This window comes from Mus musculus, chromosome 3 (genome assembly GCF_000001635.26).
Source record: "Mus musculus strain C57BL/6J chromosome 3, GRCm38.p6 C57BL/6J".
NCBI classification, from domain to species: Eukaryota; Metazoa; Chordata; class Mammalia; order Rodentia; family Muridae; genus Mus; species Mus musculus.
In genome coordinates, this window is record NC_000069.6 from 30,792,674 (window position 1) to 30,811,906 (window position 19,233).

Here is a 19,233-nt window from a genome sequence, read left to right on the forward strand (position 1 = left end):
ATGTCTTTGGTCTAGAAAGTTCTGGAATAATAGTCATATAGCAGGTCGTCAGAATAGTCATATAGAAGTGGCCTGCAGTCTACTGCATCCCAACTAGTCTTGCTCCTTTCCACCTTAACTTCCCTGGGCTCATCCAGCCTTCTGGAGTCTAAGGATGGGTTGTGAGGTGTCACGTGAGGAGCGGACATTCCAAGGCTTTGGGGACGAGCTGTGTTTAATGGAGTCAGACTCTGAAGTTGTTTTCCACCTTTTAAGGGGAACTTGGCGGGACTGAAGTGGGGTGCCACGGGGCTCGCTGGGGCAGGAAGCGCCACAGGTGACGCTGTGCGCCCCGGTGGTCCCGGCGGCGTCAGCGACTCTGAGGGGCGGGGCCCGGGGATCTGTGTTTACACGCCAGCCAGGTGACTCGGGCGTTCAGTCAGGGCTGAGAGCCGACGCGACTTGCCAGCCTCCAGCGCTCTGACTCACGTGGCGCCGGCCTCCGGGACCAGAAGCAGAAGCAGCCCGCGTCGTCCGCCACCGCACGGACGGCGGGAAGACCACGGAGGCCGCCCCCAGCCCAGAGCCCGCGGCGGGTTACATAACGGGCCGCGAGCCGCCGCGCTCTCGCGAGATCTCAGCCGCCCCCTCCCCGACTCGCTCCACGTCAGAAGGAACCGGGCGGAGCGGCCAACATGGCGGAACGCAGGCGACACAAGAAGCGGATCCAGGTAGCTCGGCGGGGCCGTGGGACCGGGGACGGGCTCGGGCGCGCTGGGACGAGGAGGGACAGGGGGAGACGTCCCGAGCGGCCGGACGCCCGGAGGCCGTCTCCGCGGGGTCGCGGCGCCGGGATGGTCTCGAGGCGGGACGGTGTTAGCGGCCGCTCGGCCGAGGGCTCTGTGGTGCGTCCGGGGAAGGAAGGAGGGAGGGAGGCGCGGCGCTCGAATCCCGCGTCCGGCCCCGCGTTCCTGCGGCGGAGGGCTCGGGCCTGCGCGGGGAGCGCGGACGCCAGGCGCCGGCCGGCCTCCCTCCCTCCTCCGTGTCTCCCTGGCGTCCCGATATTAAGGCCACGGTAGCTGGGGTGGAAGGAGGGCTGACCTGCGGCACCGCCGCCGGTTCTTTGTGCTTGCAGACGGTCGGTCGGTCAGCTGGCCCCGGGCCGCCCGGCCCCAGGGCTCCTTCCAGATGTTAAGCGGCGTGTGCCCTCCATTCCCCTCCCAATGGCTCTTTTAACCGAATAGCCGGGCTTGAACCTTGCCGGCTTTCTTCCAGGCGACACGATGTAAACAAACCCTGCCCGGTCAGTGCTGCAATGGGCTGGTGGCACCCAGAAACCTTCCACATGCCAGCTTGTCAGCCTCACGCCCTACATACTGTGCCTCCCTCATCCCTTATGAATGTCACCTGAGCATCTCTTCCCCGCAGTTTTCGCCCTGTTGGGTGTCCTTTGTTCGATGCACCTTAAACATGGATGTGAGCGCCTCAAGAGCTCACTCAGAAACCAAAGGCCTAAGTTGATGGTCTCTAGTAAGTTGTTAATATGTCAGTCACAAGTTGTTACACTCATTCTTGTCTTTCTGTTCCCCACGTAGGATGTCTTTTTCTGTTTTCCTTTTATATCCATTTTTTTAAAGACTTATCAAGTTATTGGCCTACAGGCCTTTTGAACTATGTAAGTTACAGTTGAAAACAATTTTAAATACTGTGGGAAAGATACCAGTGTTCAGTGAGTGTGGAAGTTGGCAGGTGTGACAAGATAATTTTGAACAGGTTACAGAAGGGAACTAGAGACAGATTCCAAGTTCACATAGGTTTTTAAAACCAGAGTGTCAAGACAATAGAAATTTCTAATTATGCTATTCCCAGGCTTTTGAAATTTAGTATTATGGCTTAATATGGATACTTACTTTATTAGAATTTGTATTGAAGTTGTTAAATTTGTGCTTCCTGCTCTCCTTATGTTTACCCTTGGCAGGACAAATTTGTACTTTTTTGCTCTTTACTACACATTATTTTACAGTTTTATCTGCTTTTCAATATTGCCATAAAGGTAATGTAATGTACTTTTTAAATCGCTGCTCATATTTCAGTTATGAGTGTATGTTAGACAGAAAAGCAGGTAGAGATGCTTTATGGTGCTCTTTAGTACCATAGCTACAAGTTAGTTATCTTATGCCTGTTTGTTCTCTAGCTCCACCAATTAGGTAACAAGGTTTTTTGCTTGCTTGGTGTTTTGTTTTGTTTTGTTTTGTTTTGTTTTTCTCAACTTCTGCATTTGTAAGAAGGATCATTTACCTTTGAAAAAGAAAAGGTTTTAGGGTTGTAGAGTTGGTATAAAAAGTTTAAGTTAATAACTTACTAAAAGTTATTAAAAATGCCCTCCTTCACCAGAATAATGAAATTAGGTTAGTTATATTGGTTTTTGTTAAGTACTCCTTAATAAGCTTACAAATTACAAGTATCTATCCAGTTAATTAACCATTAGGCTGTAAGTTCTATGAAGTATAGCTATTTACTCTATTTGAGATGCTGGTTATTAAAAGTCAGCTTGGTATTATGAAATTAAAAAAATTTCCCCATCTAAATATGTGTTTATATAGGAGTATAGCATTTTTGTGGAATATCATACAGGAGTACCTTATATAGACCAACAAATTTTTTGTTTGTTTGTTTTTGGTTTTGTGTACATGTGTGGTTATGTGCAGATGTTAGTTGAGGCCAGAATGAAATGTCAGCTCTATTGGAGCTGGAGTTACAGGGTGCTAGCATCCAAACTGAGGTCTTCTGGGAAAGCAGTGCGTACTCTTAACCACTGAGACATTTCTTCAGCTTCCTCCAACAACACTAGGGAATTCCTCAGTTCTTATATTCCTGTCAAGAATTAAAATCTCTGATATTGGCATCACTTGAGATAAAAAGAGCAAATGTAATGACAAAGTTCAGAGTTTGTAAAAAAAAAAAAAAAAAGTCTATTCAAAGACTATCTGGTGAGTGTCCTGTTACTCGATGTTCTGTTACAGTCAGATTTGGTTGGATTACAGTGACTTTTTGGGGAGTGGAGGTATGTTTGAGTCAGACAATTAAGTTGAGAGTTCTGCTTTGGTCTTGGAGCCAATCATTTGCTTTTTCCAGGACAGAATAATTTTAGAATCTGGTGTCCTAACAGAGTTGGAAGCAAGGGGGCCATTATCCCATTTCTTTCTTGGACTCAGATCGGGTCACTGAAACTTTGAAGTGAGCTTACATTTTCATTGACATTGTGTTGTAAATTTTAATAACAGATTCTCTAACAAGAATGATTATAGCTGAAACTCATGAAATCCTTTTTCAAAAGTCTTCTTTAAGAACAGGAAATATGGTGACTTTGTAGAATAACAAGCCACTAGAAGCATTGATTGAGAATTCTGATACCAGGGAGTTTAAAATTTGAAAAACATCTGATAGAACTTATTTGGAATCCTCTGTTGTAAGTTCTGGCTCAGGAAGTGAAATGGATCAGGGGCAGAGACACTTGCCTGATGGCTTGAGTTTGATCCCACAAGGTGGCAAGAGAAAACTGACCCCTAGAATTGTCCTGACCTTTACACGAACACCTACAAACACACACACACATACATACATACATACACACACACACACACACACACACACACACACACAGTGTGGTGGGCTTGGAGATTACTAATCTCACCCTCATTTTAATGACAAACTGATGTCCATTGAGGTTATGTGACTTGAACTAGGATTGCCTTTAACTTAGTAAGATTAGATTTAGACTAGTCATCTGATTCCCAGTGGAATAAATACTCTTTCCACCTAATCATTGACTTAAAAAAAAGAGTTTTGTATTACTTTAATCCCAGATTTTATACACGTGTGTGTGTACACACATATACATAATATATCTATTTAGTTTTGTGTTATGTCTGTGTATCTCTGTGAAGATATGTGTACCTTAGTGCAGGTGTCCACTGAGGACAGAAAAAGGGCATCAGATCTTTTGGAATTGGCAGTGGTAGTTACAGGTATTGGTGGGCTATCCAGTGTAGCTGCTGGGAAGAGACTAAGGTCCTCTTCAAGGGCAGTTCGTTCTTAACCACTGAGCTATTGCTCTACCTCCCCAAATTCCAAATATAAATTTTTATTTGAAAAGATTTAGTTTGGCTTGCTCCTTCTCAAAGAATCATTCCATATAGTGCTCTGCTTCTATTTAGAATCTAGTTCAGTTTGAAATCTTCAGATGACTTCTGTATCTTAGAACTTGTGTAACCTTCATCAGTTATTTTTGTTTTTCCCATCTGTCTCCCTGGAAGTAAAATCCTGACATGTCATGGGCTTATATGCCTCATTTCAGGAAAGAGAAGAAAAATATTTGGGACTGTTCAACCAGACTGCAGGTCTGACTTCTCGGGACCTTCTGAAGGAAAGGGAAAGAACCCAGGAATCCAGTCCTCTAAGTTGAAAATTCATCTTACCACCTCCCACCCCACCTCACCCCACCCCAGGCTTAATAGAGAATTTTGCAGTTACATAGCAAACAAACCTGTTGCCATAGGAAGTGTGATAGAAGCAAATTGGAAATGATACTGCTATTGTTAGCTTACAGAGTGACTTTAAGCACATAATTTAAGGTCCCCTCTAGTTTTCACAATATCTTCTATTAACCTACAGTTAACATGTCCATAAACAGTTATGCAATTTTTTTTTTACTTGTGCAAAAAGCTAAGACCTGTTTTCTTTTGTTCGCTCCACTATTTATAGATCAATAACTCTATTTCTACTTAGTTTCTGTTTGAAAGTCTGTCAGAATAAAGCAAGCCCATGACTTGCTCTAGATTTTTTCTTTTTCTCAATTAGACGACAAATGGCAACTTCTATTTCATTCTGGTATTTGGGTTTTGATATTTTCTAAAGTATATTAAAGTCTTTATCAATATTCTACTAGACTTCCTGCTCAAATAATTTTGGGTTGTGATTAACAATAGATAGTACTTGGATGCAAAGAAAAGGCAATCTATCACAAACTAGTTGATTCTTTGTATCCTCATTCAAAGATAGTTATGAGAGTTCATGTGGTTAAAAAGTTCATTACTTTGAGTTGATGAGCTCATTTTTGTATGTTTTATAAGCATTTATTAATACCCTCAAAAGGCTTTCATTTCTTGTTAGAAATGAAAATTTCTAGCACAGAAATTAGCAAAGTATTCTGTTCACAGTAAAAGGGAACAAACAGGGGAGGTAGTATACCGTAGTCTATTTTGTAAACAAGGTAAGAGTCTTTTATGTCATTTAGGCTGCAGGAGGCAGCAGGCACAGAGGATTGCCACTGCTGATGCAGACCCTCTCGTGGAGTCTTTCTAGTTCTGAAACACCAGCTGCTCCAGGTGTTACATTTTCACTAAGAGCTGACTAGTAACTAGTACCAGTCTCTTTCACTTAAGGAGACTACTAGTAGACAACTGAAGTCTATGTCCACTTGAAAAAATTACTCAGACATCATTTTTGAGTCTTCCTGTCCATTGTAGTTTAGTAGTGTCTTTAACAAGGAAAGTACAGAGTTGGGGGGAAAGTTTACTAATTTATTAAAGTGAAACTTTTTAAATTTTTGCAGATACTTAATGATGTCTGACTTACTATTATATAATCAACTTTTCTGAGTATTTATATTTTGATATTTATATCTTGATCAGCATGTAGGAAATCAGCACACTTATCTGTGGTCCATAAATTGTTTAATTGAAGGATTGTGTAAGTATTGACATACCATGCCTAAAATGATGATTCTTCTCTATATTCCTTCCCCATTGCTTCCTTATACACTTCATGTTCCTGAAAAGTATCCTTTTTTAAAACAATATTTTGAACATATTCACCTCAAGCCCTCCCGGATCCATCCCCAACTCTCTACCCACCCAACTTTTCCCTTTCATTGGCTAACACAGAATCTGGAATCTTGTGTCTATTCACTGCACTCACTCTTTACCATTAATCCTGTGTACTCTACGTCTGAAATGTTTCAAATATGTGTGTCCCCTTTCTACTCTTAGGCCAATATCATAGCACAATAATCTTCTATAATAATCTAACTAGCTGGCTTTGCATGTTTTTCCCTATTTGTCTTGCCTACAATCATAAAAATTTTTGTTACTTTCCTATTTCTGTTCTATTAAAAATGTAGTCATTTTTCTGCTTCTTGTGGAATAAAGCTAAAGTGTCTCACTTGCCTTTGAGGACTCTTTATTCTCTTTATAATAATTTAACTTCCTAGCACATTATAGTGATCTCTGTTACAGTCGAGCCTCATTCTCAGCTTCATTGTTTATGCTGGTCATTCGGTTTACTCAGAACTTGGCTTTCAAAATCAAGGTTTATGGAAAACGTTTTTTCTGTATTCTTGATAATTTTGCTTCTACTTTGTGTACTTCTAAAATATCTAAAATATTTTTATGTATTACTCCTTTTTGGAAAATAACAGTTGGTGTTTTCGGCATTTATGTAACAAAGTACAAGTATCTTGCCTTACTATTGCAAAACACTCAGGAAATATATGTTTGAATGAACGGATGACTTACATTTATTGAGACTCCTTTATTTAATGAGGCTTCCTTCCCTCAATTTCAAATTAAGTTCATCCTGGTAACAAGTTACCGGGATAAACTTGAAAGTTGACAGAAGGTGCATTGAAATATTTTTTCCTCAATTGAATGAGGAAAAAATATTTAGAATATGTTGTTGTTGTTATAAAAGAGAATTGGTTGAACTTTTTATTTTCACAAATAATTATAGCTTGTGGTAGCAGAATTTGTCATAAAAAAATTTGGGGACAGATATAGAAGGAAAGTCACAAAAAACGATAGAGCAATTTTTCCAGAACTGCTCTTTGTTACTGCACTAGCATTAATAAGAGTATCCCTTTGCGCATTTCCGTATTCGCCACAGTCCTCCTGGGGAAGAGGCCCAGACACCATGTGTGATCCCAGGGAAGAGAGAAGGGACTGAGTGCCGGTCCTGAGCGTCTCAGTTCTTATGCTTACTGCCTTGTAGGTTAATTTGAGACTTCTTACAAACTGTTATGCATGAATCAGGGCACATGTTGAACTGTGGTTATAACGTGTATTGATGATACCTACTTACTTTAACATTTAGGCAGTCACTGTTGGCAACATCTTTTAAATTATTGCTTTGTGAGTAGTAAAGGACGCCATACAAAACTGAAGAGAAACTACAAACACTGGAAAAGCAGCTTAATGTTCTGTCACTGAGGCTGACATGGGGCCTTGAGCCCTGTTGGATTCTATTTAGAAGACAGTACTAAGAGTGTCCATCCGGTTTTGTCTTTTGTACCCATTATCAGATCTGCTCCCAGGAAGGTCTGAAAGCAAGTCCTATCTAACACTTGAAGAGATTTATAGAACAGATGTGCAAATGACTCTTTAGTAATATAACCACACTGAATTAATATTCCTATGTTGCAGGAAGTTGGTGAACCATCTAAAGAAGAGAAGGCTGTAGCCAAATATCTTCGATTCAACTGTCCAACAAAATCCACCAACATGATGGGTCATCGGGTTGACTATTTTATTGGTAGGATTACACCTGTAGTCTTATTACTGTAAAGATTCTATGGAGTTAGCTAGAGTTCGATACATAAAGTGATAAAGAGCTTGCATGTGTGATGAGCACATGGCAGTTGATTACCCCACTCTTCCTTTTATGATTGAAGAGTCAAACAGTGAAGTGCTTTATAATTGGTTTTGTTGGAAATTTTTAAAAAAGACTTATTTTCAGTGTTTGTTATACAATACTACCTTTTGCTCAGATAGTATGATTGTATGGAATTAATTAGGAACATTGTTCATATATTATCTATTCAACCTCATGATTAGCTGATATCATCTATAATGTAGCCCAGTAGCTTATAAATGGTGGTTGTGTTTTTGTCTTAACAATTAAACTTGAATTTCTGTCTGTAGAAGAAATTTCTTTTTGTGTTACTAATAAATTTGATATTCGTTAAACTTAAGAAAAGTAGACATGCTAATCTCTAAATCGAATGTATTTCTTTGCTAGTATAGCAGTAGGTTGTTCAGAGTGATTCTTTAGTGGTTATAATAACACGAGCATTTTCATTACCGTTGAGGGAAGAAGGAAGTGTTTGAGGTTATTTTTTTGTTGATTATTCAGAGATTGATGGTTAACAAATGTTTATCTTGCTTGAATAATAATATTTACTTGCTGTGAAGATGCTTATCAGTATACTCACAGTTGACATAAATAACATTATAGTCAATAGACTTGATATTCTGTTTTATTTTCTGTTGTCAGAATGTTGACATTTATAGCATGATTTCATAAGACGTAAGTTCATGAATACTAAATTTTAAATAACCAATTTCTTGTATAGCTTCAAAAGCAGTGGAGTGCCTCTTGGATTCAAAGTGGGCCAAGGCCAAGAAAGGAGAGGACGCTTTATTTACAACCAGGGAGTCTGTGGTCGACTACTGCAACAGGTAGCGTTCCTTGGTGAAGGATAACAATTAGCAATACCAGTTTTTTCCATAGTGTTGAAACTGTTTAACTAAATGTAATGAGCTTTATATGTAACTTGGATTTTTCAGTAGAAATATCTTTGTTCTTAAACTTACTATATTTTTAGTTGTGTATGTATACTTTGTAGTTATGTTCTTTTACTTGTGTGTATTTACCAGAGCTACTGAATGGAAGAATCAAGATTTTAAAAAGGATAAACATGTCTACATTGAACAAATTCTGTGTAGGAAATGGTCAGGATTTTTTTTCCAGATCTTTTATAGGATGACGGTTAACTTCATTATCCTTTGGTTTTTAATGGCTTTGCCCTGGGCTATAAGCCTAACTTACTTGCTGTTTTCAGTGATTACTAATAAGGTATTCCTTTTAAAATCAGAACAGCACACTGTCTTTGTAGTCTGAAAGATTTCAAGGTAAAGTACGTGCACTTTGGTAACATACAGGCCTTTCATTTGGTGCAGGGGTGGACTATGGAAGACACTGCTACATTTAGAGCTTTAGGTACTTTTTCTTTATAAAGAAACTTTTGGTCATCAACTTATACCTAAAAAAACCAAACTAAATTACTGTCCTCTTTCTGTTTAATACGTAAAGAGCATACTTATTAATCTGTATTAGCTAGATTTTGCTTTGATGGTACTGAAGTTTAAAATGTGAGTAGTTAAGATTTTAAAGTAGATGTTTGTTTGGGACACACATACAGAATTTAATGTTAACTCTGCTTAATAGCACTTTAAGTATCTGCCATCTACCAGGTTTAGTGGCACATGCTTATAATACCCATTGGAGTATTATAATATTATAGATATTATGTATTATAAATATTATAATATTATAAATTATTATTATATTGGAGATGGAGGCAGGAAGATCAAGAATTCAAGTGTATTCTTGCTACAAGTGAGTAGGAGGCCAACCTGGACTGCTTGAGATACTGTCTTGAAGAAAGAAAACAAGCATTATTCATCTGAGAACCCTCTTTAAAATCTGTTTTTAAAGTTAATAATTATCGAATACTTAGAAGTCTTAGTTGCTGAGTGACTAGAGATGACTAATAAACACTTCAGAAACAAGTTATATTTTGGGAGTGGGGCTGAACCAATAATGATACAGGTTCTATTTACTGTCTTGTACAGTAATTTGTCTGATGAGAATTTTAAAATGTAAACTTCCCTCTCTGCTTCAAGATATATGTATGCTATAAAAAGTAGAGGGATACTACAGATTCAGGAACTGGGACACGGTAAAATTTAAAACCTTGTCCAAGGTCATACAGCGACCTTTAGTCCAAGGTCTAAAGCTCTAAATGCAACAGTCTCTTCCATACTTTCTACCTCTGCACCAAATTGTCTACTCCAGCAAATTAATGATGCATTTATTGGAGCAAAAGTTAATCTGTATCACCTGCCAATATTACTGTTAGGGATATTTACTCTCTGAGCCTGAATTTTTCAGAAGAGCAACCAGTATCAGTTCACATAGTGTGGTCTTTTAGGAGCCTTAATACCTTATTATAGGAAAAGTTTTTAAAGATACTGAGGCTAAAGTGATGGCTTCCCTAAGGGCACTTGCTGCTCTTTCGTAAGAACCCAGTTTGTTTCCCAGCAGCCCCCTGACAAATTATAACCCGTTACCCCAATTCCAGAGGATACGGTGCCTTTTTCTGACCTCTGAGGACACCAGATGCAAACCCACAATGAATGCATTTACATGCCTCACTCATCATACACATAAATAAATCTTAAAAAAAATAAAGACATGGAACTTAGAGGATGTCTTAGACACAAACTTACTTTGAATTTTAAGTTCTTCCTACTCAAGTTGTTTATGTTCTTTCTGCATTAAAATAAAGGACTAGACCTAAGATAATAATTAGCCACTTCTGATGTAGCCATAAAATCCTCTTTGTGACCAGTTCTCATGGCTTTCTGCTCAACCATAGAGAAATCCACAATAAGACTTTGTCCAGTTCCATTTTCTAAAGCAGCTAAGTGGACATGGTGGAGCCTGAGGGAAAATGGCCAAAGCAAAATATGTGCGCTAGTAATTTAGATGTATTTTCTAAGATTTAGCTATTTTTATGTATTTGCGTGATAGGCTGTGTGTGTTTATGAATCATGTGTGCCCAGTAGCTGTGTAGGCTGGAGGAGGTTATCAGGTTCTCCAGGAACTAGAGTTACAGATAGTTGTAAGCCACGCTGTGGGTGCTGAGAGTCAAACCTAGTCTTCTACAAGAGTAGCAAATACTCTTAGCTGCTGTCATCATCTCTCCAGGCCCTCAGGCATATTTGTTAGTCTATACTTTGTAAGGCCCATTTCATACAGAAGTCTTTAACCTAGTTTCAGTGGGACCTTGTATCACCAAGTCACACTCTAATCAGGTAATACTCTCTTCACTTCCATTTACTAGCCACATTCCTTCTCTAATTGGTCTTTCTGTGTGTGTAACTCCACTTCTGATTCTCGTTTCCTTGATCCCCTATCCCACATTAGCCTTTGCATCTGCAGTTAGTATTGTCTACTCCAGCTAGTTTTGACTATTTAAGAATTCTTGCATATTTACTACTTCTTACAATCACTTGCAAGCTTATTCAGAAAGCAATAGGACTATTTGTTTGTTTGTTTGTTTTTGTTTTTTTTAATTAGGTATTTTCTTATTTTACATTGCAAATGCTATCCCAAAAGTCCCCCATATCCCCCCACTCCCCTACCCCCCCACTCCTACTTCTTGGCCCTGGAGCTCCCCTGTACTGAGGCAGGTAAAGTTTGCAAGACCAAGGGGCCTCTTCCCAATGATGGCCACAATAGGACTATTTATACTTTTTTTTTTTTTTTTAATTTATTGCCGGTTGTGGTGGCACACGCCTTTAATCCCAGCACTTGGAAAGCAGAGGCAGGTGGATTTCTGAGTTCGAGGCCAGCCTGGTCTACAAAGTGAATTCCAGGACAGCCAGGGCTATACAGAGAAACCCTGTCTCGAAAAACCAAAAAGAAAAAAAAATTATTTGTTTTATGTATGTAAATACACTGTCACTGTCTTAGGTACACCAGAAGATGGCACTGGATCCCATTACGGATGGTTGTGAGCCACCATGTGGTTGCTGGGAATTGAACTCAGGACCTTTGAAAGAGCAGTCAGTGTTCTTAACCACCAAACCAGACTCTCCAGCTCCAAATATTTATACTTTATCATAACTTTGTAACACTTAGCATGATATTTATACTTTTTAAAACTTGTCGTTGCTACATTTGTGACTGTTCCAAACATGTCTAACATTCAATAAATACTAAATCTGAAAAAAATAAGACACCAAAAGGAATACACAAATAATTTTTAAAACTTTAATACAGTGCTAGATGTCATAATAACATTGGTTACTATGACTTGGTCACTGTTTCAGTGTACGAATTCTCATCTGTTAAATATGTGGTATGAGATAAATCACTAAGTACATAGCATGCTGGCATGTTCACAGAATTACTAATATGGCCGTATTTCAGTATGTTCTATGCTTCTTCCTAGAAATATATGACCTTTTTTCTCTTGCTTTTTGGATAGTCTATATTTATGTTTCAAAATTTGATTAAAACATTTCCTCTGTAAAGGAAGGTTTACTGAAGGGTTTCTCTAACTAATATTACTACCTGTAATTTTTTAACAGATGAGAAATATATACTCTGATGAGAATATGACTCTGACCAAATCATAGTAACCCATGTTATAATGAGGTCTAGTACTGTAATGGGAGCTTGATCGTGCTGAATAGTTTTTAAAAAGTTTTAAAACTTATTTGTGTATTCCTTTTGGTGTCTTATTTTTTTCAGACTTAATATTTACTCCAGCAATGACAAGTTTTAAAAAGTACAAACATTATGCTAAGTGTTACAGTGTACTTAAGTGGTTTATCCCATACCACATATTCAAAGCCAGTAGTAAATCAACATCACTTTGGTAGACATAGAATTAACTGTAGCCATTCTATAAATTCTCACCAAGAAGGTCAGTGATCCTGTTACTATAAGATAGAATGATGTAACGATTTATGAACACGGAACTATTTAAATTGAAGATCTTGTTATAGCAAAAATAGCTAACACTGAATATGTATATGTCAAGCACTAACAATTTATATGCTTCTCATTAATTCTAAAAATTGTATATGATAGGCGCTTCATTTTAGAGATAAAAAATAATCAACGTACCCCAATATCAGAGATAAAAAATAATCAACGTACCCCAATATCACCTACCTAGATAAGTGGCAAAAGCAATATTTGAGTGCTTACCTAAAGTTAAGTTGTTTAAAACATTAATTTGATTGGACATTAACTATATACTTTTTTTTCCTCATATATTCTAACAGTTTTTCCTCTCCTACTCCTTCTAGTTCTTCTGTACTTTCCCTCTCATCCAGATCCACCCCCTTCTGCCCCTTACTAGAAAACAGGCATTTAAGGAGTAGTAATAAAATGAAGTGAATAAAAAAGAAACAAATTGGAATAGGACAAAACAAAGGAACAGGAGCAAGCCAGAGAGAAAGCACGAGAAGCACACTCGCAGCTCCACCCCATCATTTCCTGTCTGTCTGTTTCCCTTTCCTGACAAGATTTATCTGTCCCCACAAGCCCTGTACTCCTCTTCAAACCCCTGCGGTTCTCAGACTGTAGTTGGTCATCATTGACTTCATGGCTAATATCCACTCACATAGCATATTTGTCTTTCTGGATCTGTTATACCTCACTCAGGATGATTTTTTTTCTTGTTCTTTCCATTTTCTTGTGATTTTCATGATTTCATTCTTTCAATAGCTGAGTAATATTCCATTGTGTAAACATTGTACATTTTTTACCCATTCATTTGTTACTAGATATCTAGGTTGTTTAAGTTTTCTGGTTGTTGTAAGTGGAGCAGCAGTGCACATGTTGAGCAAGTGACTCTGTGGTAGGATGAAGCATCCTTTAGGAATACGCCTAAGAGCTGTATAGCTGGATCTTGAGGTAGCTCAATTGCCATCTTCTTGAAGGACTGCCACACTGATTTCCATAGTGGCTGAACAAGTTTGCACTCCCACCAGCAATGGAGGAGTGCTCCCCTTATCTCACATCCTTACCAGCTTGAGTCATTTTTTTGTTTTATTGATGTTGGCCATTATGTTTGGTGTAAGATGAAATCTCAAAGTAGTTTTGATTTGCATTTCCCTGATGACTAAGGATGTTGAACATTGCTTTGTTTCTCAGCCATTTGGGTTTCTTGTTTTGAGAATTCTGTTTAGATCTGTACCCCCTTTTAAATTTTGTTGTTTTCTTGATGTCTAGTTTTTTAAGTTCTTATATTAGATGTAGAGTTAATAAAAATGTTTTCCCATTCTGTAGACTGCCACTTAGTCCAGTTGATGGTGTCCTTTGCCTTATGAACTGAAAAGCTTTTCAGTTTGATGAGTTCCTTTTTTTATTATTATTATAATTTTATATCCATTAGTATTTTCTTTTTCTTCATGTTTGTGTGTGTGAGGGTGTCAGATATTAGAGTTACAGACAGTTGTGAGCTAATACTATGTGGGTGCTGGGAATTGAACCCAGGTCCTCAAGAAAACCAATCTGCTGTCAACCACTGAGTCATCTCTTTAGCCCTGAGGTCTCATTTATTAATTGTTTTTGGTGCCTGTGCTAATGGTGTTCTGTTCAGAAAGTCTTCTTTGCCAGTGAGTTGAAGGCTATTCGTCACTTGCTCTTCTATCAGATTTAGTGTATATGGCCTTATGTTGAGTTCTGATCCATTTGGAGTTGAGTTTTATGTAGGGTGATAAGTATGGATTGATTTGAGTTTGTGTACTTGCAGTCATCCAATTTGACCAGAATCATTTGTTGAAGATGCTATCTTTGCGGGGGTGGGGTGGGGGGTGGGTTACATTTCTGGCTTCTTTATCAAAAATCAGGTATTCATAGGTATGTGGATTTGTCTGGGTCTTCTGTTTGGTTCAATTGATTTATGTGTCTGTTTTTATGCCAGTATCATACTGTTTTCATTATTATAGTTCAGTAGTACAATTTGAGCTTGGCGATGGTGATACTACCAGTAATAATTCTTTTATTATTCAGTATTGTTTTTACCTGTGTGTGTCTGTGGAGTGTGTGTGTGTGATATGTGTATGCGTGTGGTAGTATGGTGTGTGGAGTGTGTATGATAGGTGTGTGTATGGTGTGAGTGTGTGTGTGTATCTTTGTGTTTTTCCACATGAAGCTGAAAATTGACTTTTCAAGATATCTGAAGAATTGTGTTAGAACTTTTATAGGAATTAAATTGAATTTGTAGATTGCTTTTGGTAGAATGACCACCTATATTATATTAACTTTATTATCCATGAGCACAGGAGATCTTTCCATCTTCTGATATTGTCTTCAATTTCATCAATGTCTTAAAGTTTTTATCATGCAGATCTTTCATTTGCTTGTTTAGAGTTACCCCCAACATATTTTATATTATTTGAGGCTATTGTAAAAGATGTCACCCTGATTTCTTTCTCAATCTGTTTGTATATAGGAAGGCTGCTAATTTTGTGAGTTAATTTTGTATCCATATACTTTGCTGAAAGTGTTTATCAGCTAAAGGAGTTGCCTGGTGGGATTTTTAGGGTCACTTACATATTACTGTTACGTCATCTGCAAATAAGGATACTTTGACTTTATCCCTTGATCTCCTTCAGTCGTCTTACTGCTCTAGCTAGGACTTGAAGTACTGTATTGAATTGGTGTGAAAGGATGGACAGCCTTGTCTCGTTCTTCATTGTAGTGGAACTGCTTTTCGTTCCTTTCCATTAAGTTGCTGTTGGCCTTGGGCTTACTGTAAAGGGCCTTTATTATGTTGCATTTACATATTTGCTTTGTTGACTGGGCAGCCATGCAGGAGGAACAGCAGAAGCAGCAGTCCTCCTAGGTCTATGCCACTCTGTTGCTTCTTAGTGAGGAAATATTTTGTCTTAAATATTTATTTCTTAAATTATTGAGAGCTAGGCGTGGTGGCACACGCCTTTAATCCCAGCACTTGGGGAGGCAGAAGCAGGCAGATTTCTGAGTTCGAGGCCAGCCTGGTCTAAAGAGTGAGTTCCAGGACAGCCAGGGTTACACAGAGAAACCCTGTCTTGAAAACAACAACAACAACAACAAAAAAACAAAACAAAACAAAAAGAAGAAGAAGAAGAGAGAGAGAGAAAGAGAGAAGAGAGAAAAGAAAAATAATAGGCCAAACGAGGAAATGTTGACATTACTTGTATGGGATGCCCATTAGCTGGATTTAATTAGCATCACAGGGAAGCACAGTCAAGCAAGAAACAATATAGGTGCTCCAGAAGTCACAACTTAATGACCAGAATGAACTAGTCATCTGTATAGAAAAGGAAAAACCTAGTAAGCAAGTGATGGTGAGCATGCTGGTTGGGCACCAGGAAGGTATAAGAAGAAGGATGACTAGTCGCCATTAGGGACAGAAATGTTAGTGACATACATGTTCTAGATTGTGCCATAGCAGGTGTGTAATATATCACCAAGGTAAGAATAAAGAATAATATCAGGAACTCTGAAACTAGATCATGAGATTTGAAAACATAGCTTATAAATAACAGTGGTAAGACCAAATAGTCTCTTGGATAGGATTATAAGGTTAAACAACAAACAAACAGCCCATGAGATTGGCTTAATAAGGGATCAGCTAAGCTTCTGAGCTCATTAGATAATTGAATGGGATCTATCTGTTAGTGGTCTAAGCCTAGGAAAGGATCAAACATATAATACATCATGTCATAAGTGCATAGGTAAGTGCTCTTGACACAATAGCAAAGTGAAAGGGGATGACATGGGCGTGTGTATTTTAAGCAGGTTAGGTTGTAATTCAGAGTAAACTTGAAGGAAGGAAGAGTGAAATGAAAACTCACATCTTTGTAGAAAGACTATTCTATGTGATGGTGATAGCCTTTACTCTATTTAGGGAGAAACTACTGACATGGGAGTACTGCGTCATGCCTACTCTAGTGCAATTTTTTTTTTTTAAGATTTTTCTTGTTGGAATCCATATTAATGTACAGAAATGTCATCTTAGTATATGTAATTATTTGTCACTCACTTGATACTCAGTCATAGTAGTAGATTGAATGTAGAGGGATAACCTCCACAACACAGCTGAGGAGACATGATGAGTAGGACAAACAGGCAGAAACACAGTTTTCTCTGTTGACATTCCTTAAATAAACTATTTTCCTCTTTAATGTTTTTACTCTTGAAATAGAGGCCTAACATTAAATGAAGATGAGTATTAGTTATGATCAGTGTATCTAGAGAGGAATTATGTGAATAAGTCTCAAACCAGTGACCTCTATTAGTTAAAAGTTAAAACACGTTTTGGCAACTTTTTTATAATCTAGCTATTGACCTGTTCTTTGTGGAATTCCTTGTTTGGTATGTTTATTATACTTCAGTGTGTTTTTTCATAGACTTACAGATTATAATTTCTTCTATAAGTTGACAGTTCACATCTTCCTTTGCTCTCTTTATTCGGGTTTTGATATTTTTGCTTTTTAAAGAAGTCTGTGTCTTTGTAATTGAGAACTGTCACTTTTCTCCAAGGCTTTTAAAGAAACAGTTTTTCCATCGGGCCCTAAAAGTAATGAAAATGAAATATGATAAAGACGTAAAAAAAGAAAAAGATAAAGGGAAATCAGAAAGTGGGAAAGAAGATGATAAAAAGAGCAAGAAAGAAAGTGTTAAAGAAGAAAAAACAAAAAAGGAAAAAGAAAAAAAGAAAGATGGTGAAAAGGAAGATTCCAAAAAGGTAAGTTTTCCTAAAGTTAAATTAAAATTTAAAGTCATTATAGGCACTTGAGAGATGGCACAGAGGCTGTTGTACCAGAGACCCACATTCAGTTTCTTCACCCACGTGGAAACTCATCACCTGTTAACTCTGGCTCCCAGGACGTCTTCCAGCCTTCTTAAAACACTGCGTACACATGCTGCAGATGTAATGCAGGCAGAGCATCCATACACATAAATGAAAATAAAATGATTGTGTACATGTGCTCTTTATTGTCCTGTGCTCATAAGCTTTAAGAGCCATGTGAGATACCTGCCATGATTATTTGTAAACACCGATTTTACGGGCTTTGTTGGTGTTGGAAATGGTGAGACTTCTCATGAATATCACAGCTTTTGCTGTCTTGAGTGTTTGATTCTTTCCACCTGTCTGTTTGTAGGAGGAAACTCCAGGAACTCCAAAAAAGAAGGAAACTAAGAAAAAATTCAAACTTGAGCCACATGATGATCAAGTTTTTCTGGATGGAAATGAGGTGAGATTAGAGAATAATAGATTTGAATATAATTGAACTCTAGTTTTTCATAGAAAAATCTTAGAAATATATTTGATGCTATCACTACAAAAAAAATTTAGAAAAATCTAATCATACATTTAAGCATATAAAAATAACTTTCAAAAAATCTACGTTTCTAATCTAGTTAGAATCAGATTTGACTTCATTTGAGTTATTAAAAACCATGAAATTATAGTAGCTTAGTACAACACAGGTTTCCTTTTTCTTTCTCAGTAGCATGCTCTAGGAATGAACAGCACAGGCATGAATCACCATGGCAGGCCCATGCTCCTCCTTCCTTTTTTTCTGTGTTAGAGTCTTCTTGCCAAGGTGCCTCGTGGTCCATGATGACCTTAACTGTATCCACAAGAGATAAGAGGCAAACCATGCTAAGGACACTTGGGTTCACTAATTATGTTCATAATCTTGAAGATGCAGTCTTTATAGTCAAGATTTAATTTGCCCAGTTAAAATACAGAATTTCTGTTATCAAGAGAAAAAAAGAGCAGACTGGTTCATGGGGCTCACCTACTGATCTCTGGCACTTCTACAGTGCCAGACACATCTCTTGAGGGGCCTGAAATTTTCAACATTTCTAATGCTTTACACAAGGAGATAGTTTTATTCTATCTTTTCTAATGAGATTTGTGTGGTAATGGCTTTGCATGAAGACTGTTACAGTAGTCACTTTACTACAAAAAAGTAGTCCTTGCTGCTAAACTGTTGGAATTCCAAGACACACTTATGCCAACTGTTGTACCTATAAGAAGCAGTGTCTCCTAGGGCTGGGTGTTTGAGACTCTGCAGTAGGAAGCACTCAGATATCTTAAGTGTTAAGTGTATCCCTGAGTACTAGATACTTCACAGGTGCTATAGGAAAATACAGTGCAATTCTCTGCAAGGAAGCTTTTTTTAAAAAAAGATTTATTATATGTAAGTACACTGTAGTCTGGAGACCATGGGCATTTGACTTGAGCCTTCAGAACTGACTGGCAGATTGCCCATTGTACCAGGAAAGAGAGATAGATCTATTAGGGAAGAAAGCAAGCTGAACAAGCTTGCCATCTTGAAAAGGCCAGGCTGTGCATGTGCACGTGCGCGCACACACACACACACACACACACACACACACACACAAGAAACACTGTATCTCCAGACTTAAAATTGGAAATTTCCCTTTTATTAAACATAGGTTTTTAAGCTGAATATGGTGGTGTACACCTTTAATCCTAGCACTTGAGAGACAGATCTCTGTGAGTTTGAGGCCAGCCCCTGGTCTGTATAGTCAGTCAGTTCAAGGCTAGCCAGGGCTGTTATATAAAGAAACTCCATCTAAAAAGGGTGGGGG

General features: G+C 38.2%; 1 protein-coding gene across 2 annotated transcripts in view; it reads left to right on the top strand.

Moving 5' to 3' along the window:
- The first annotated feature begins 202 nt into the window (after positions 1-202).
- Sec62 (SEC62 homolog (S. cerevisiae)) overlaps positions 203-19,233 on the top strand; it is a 28,388-nt gene continuing 9,357 nt past the window's right edge. For both annotated transcript variants that reach the window (NM_027016.2, NM_001357528.1), the window contains exons 1-5: positions 203-710; positions 7,458-7,566; positions 8,387-8,492; positions 17,149-17,353; positions 17,772-17,864. In NM_027016.2, coding sequence (NP_081292.1) covers positions 675-710; positions 7,458-7,566; positions 8,387-8,492; positions 17,149-17,353; positions 17,772-17,864 — 549 coding nt within the window. In that variant the 5' untranslated portion in view covers positions 203-674. The remainder of the gene's footprint in view (positions 711-7,457; positions 7,567-8,386; positions 8,493-17,148; positions 17,354-17,771; positions 17,865-19,233) is intronic.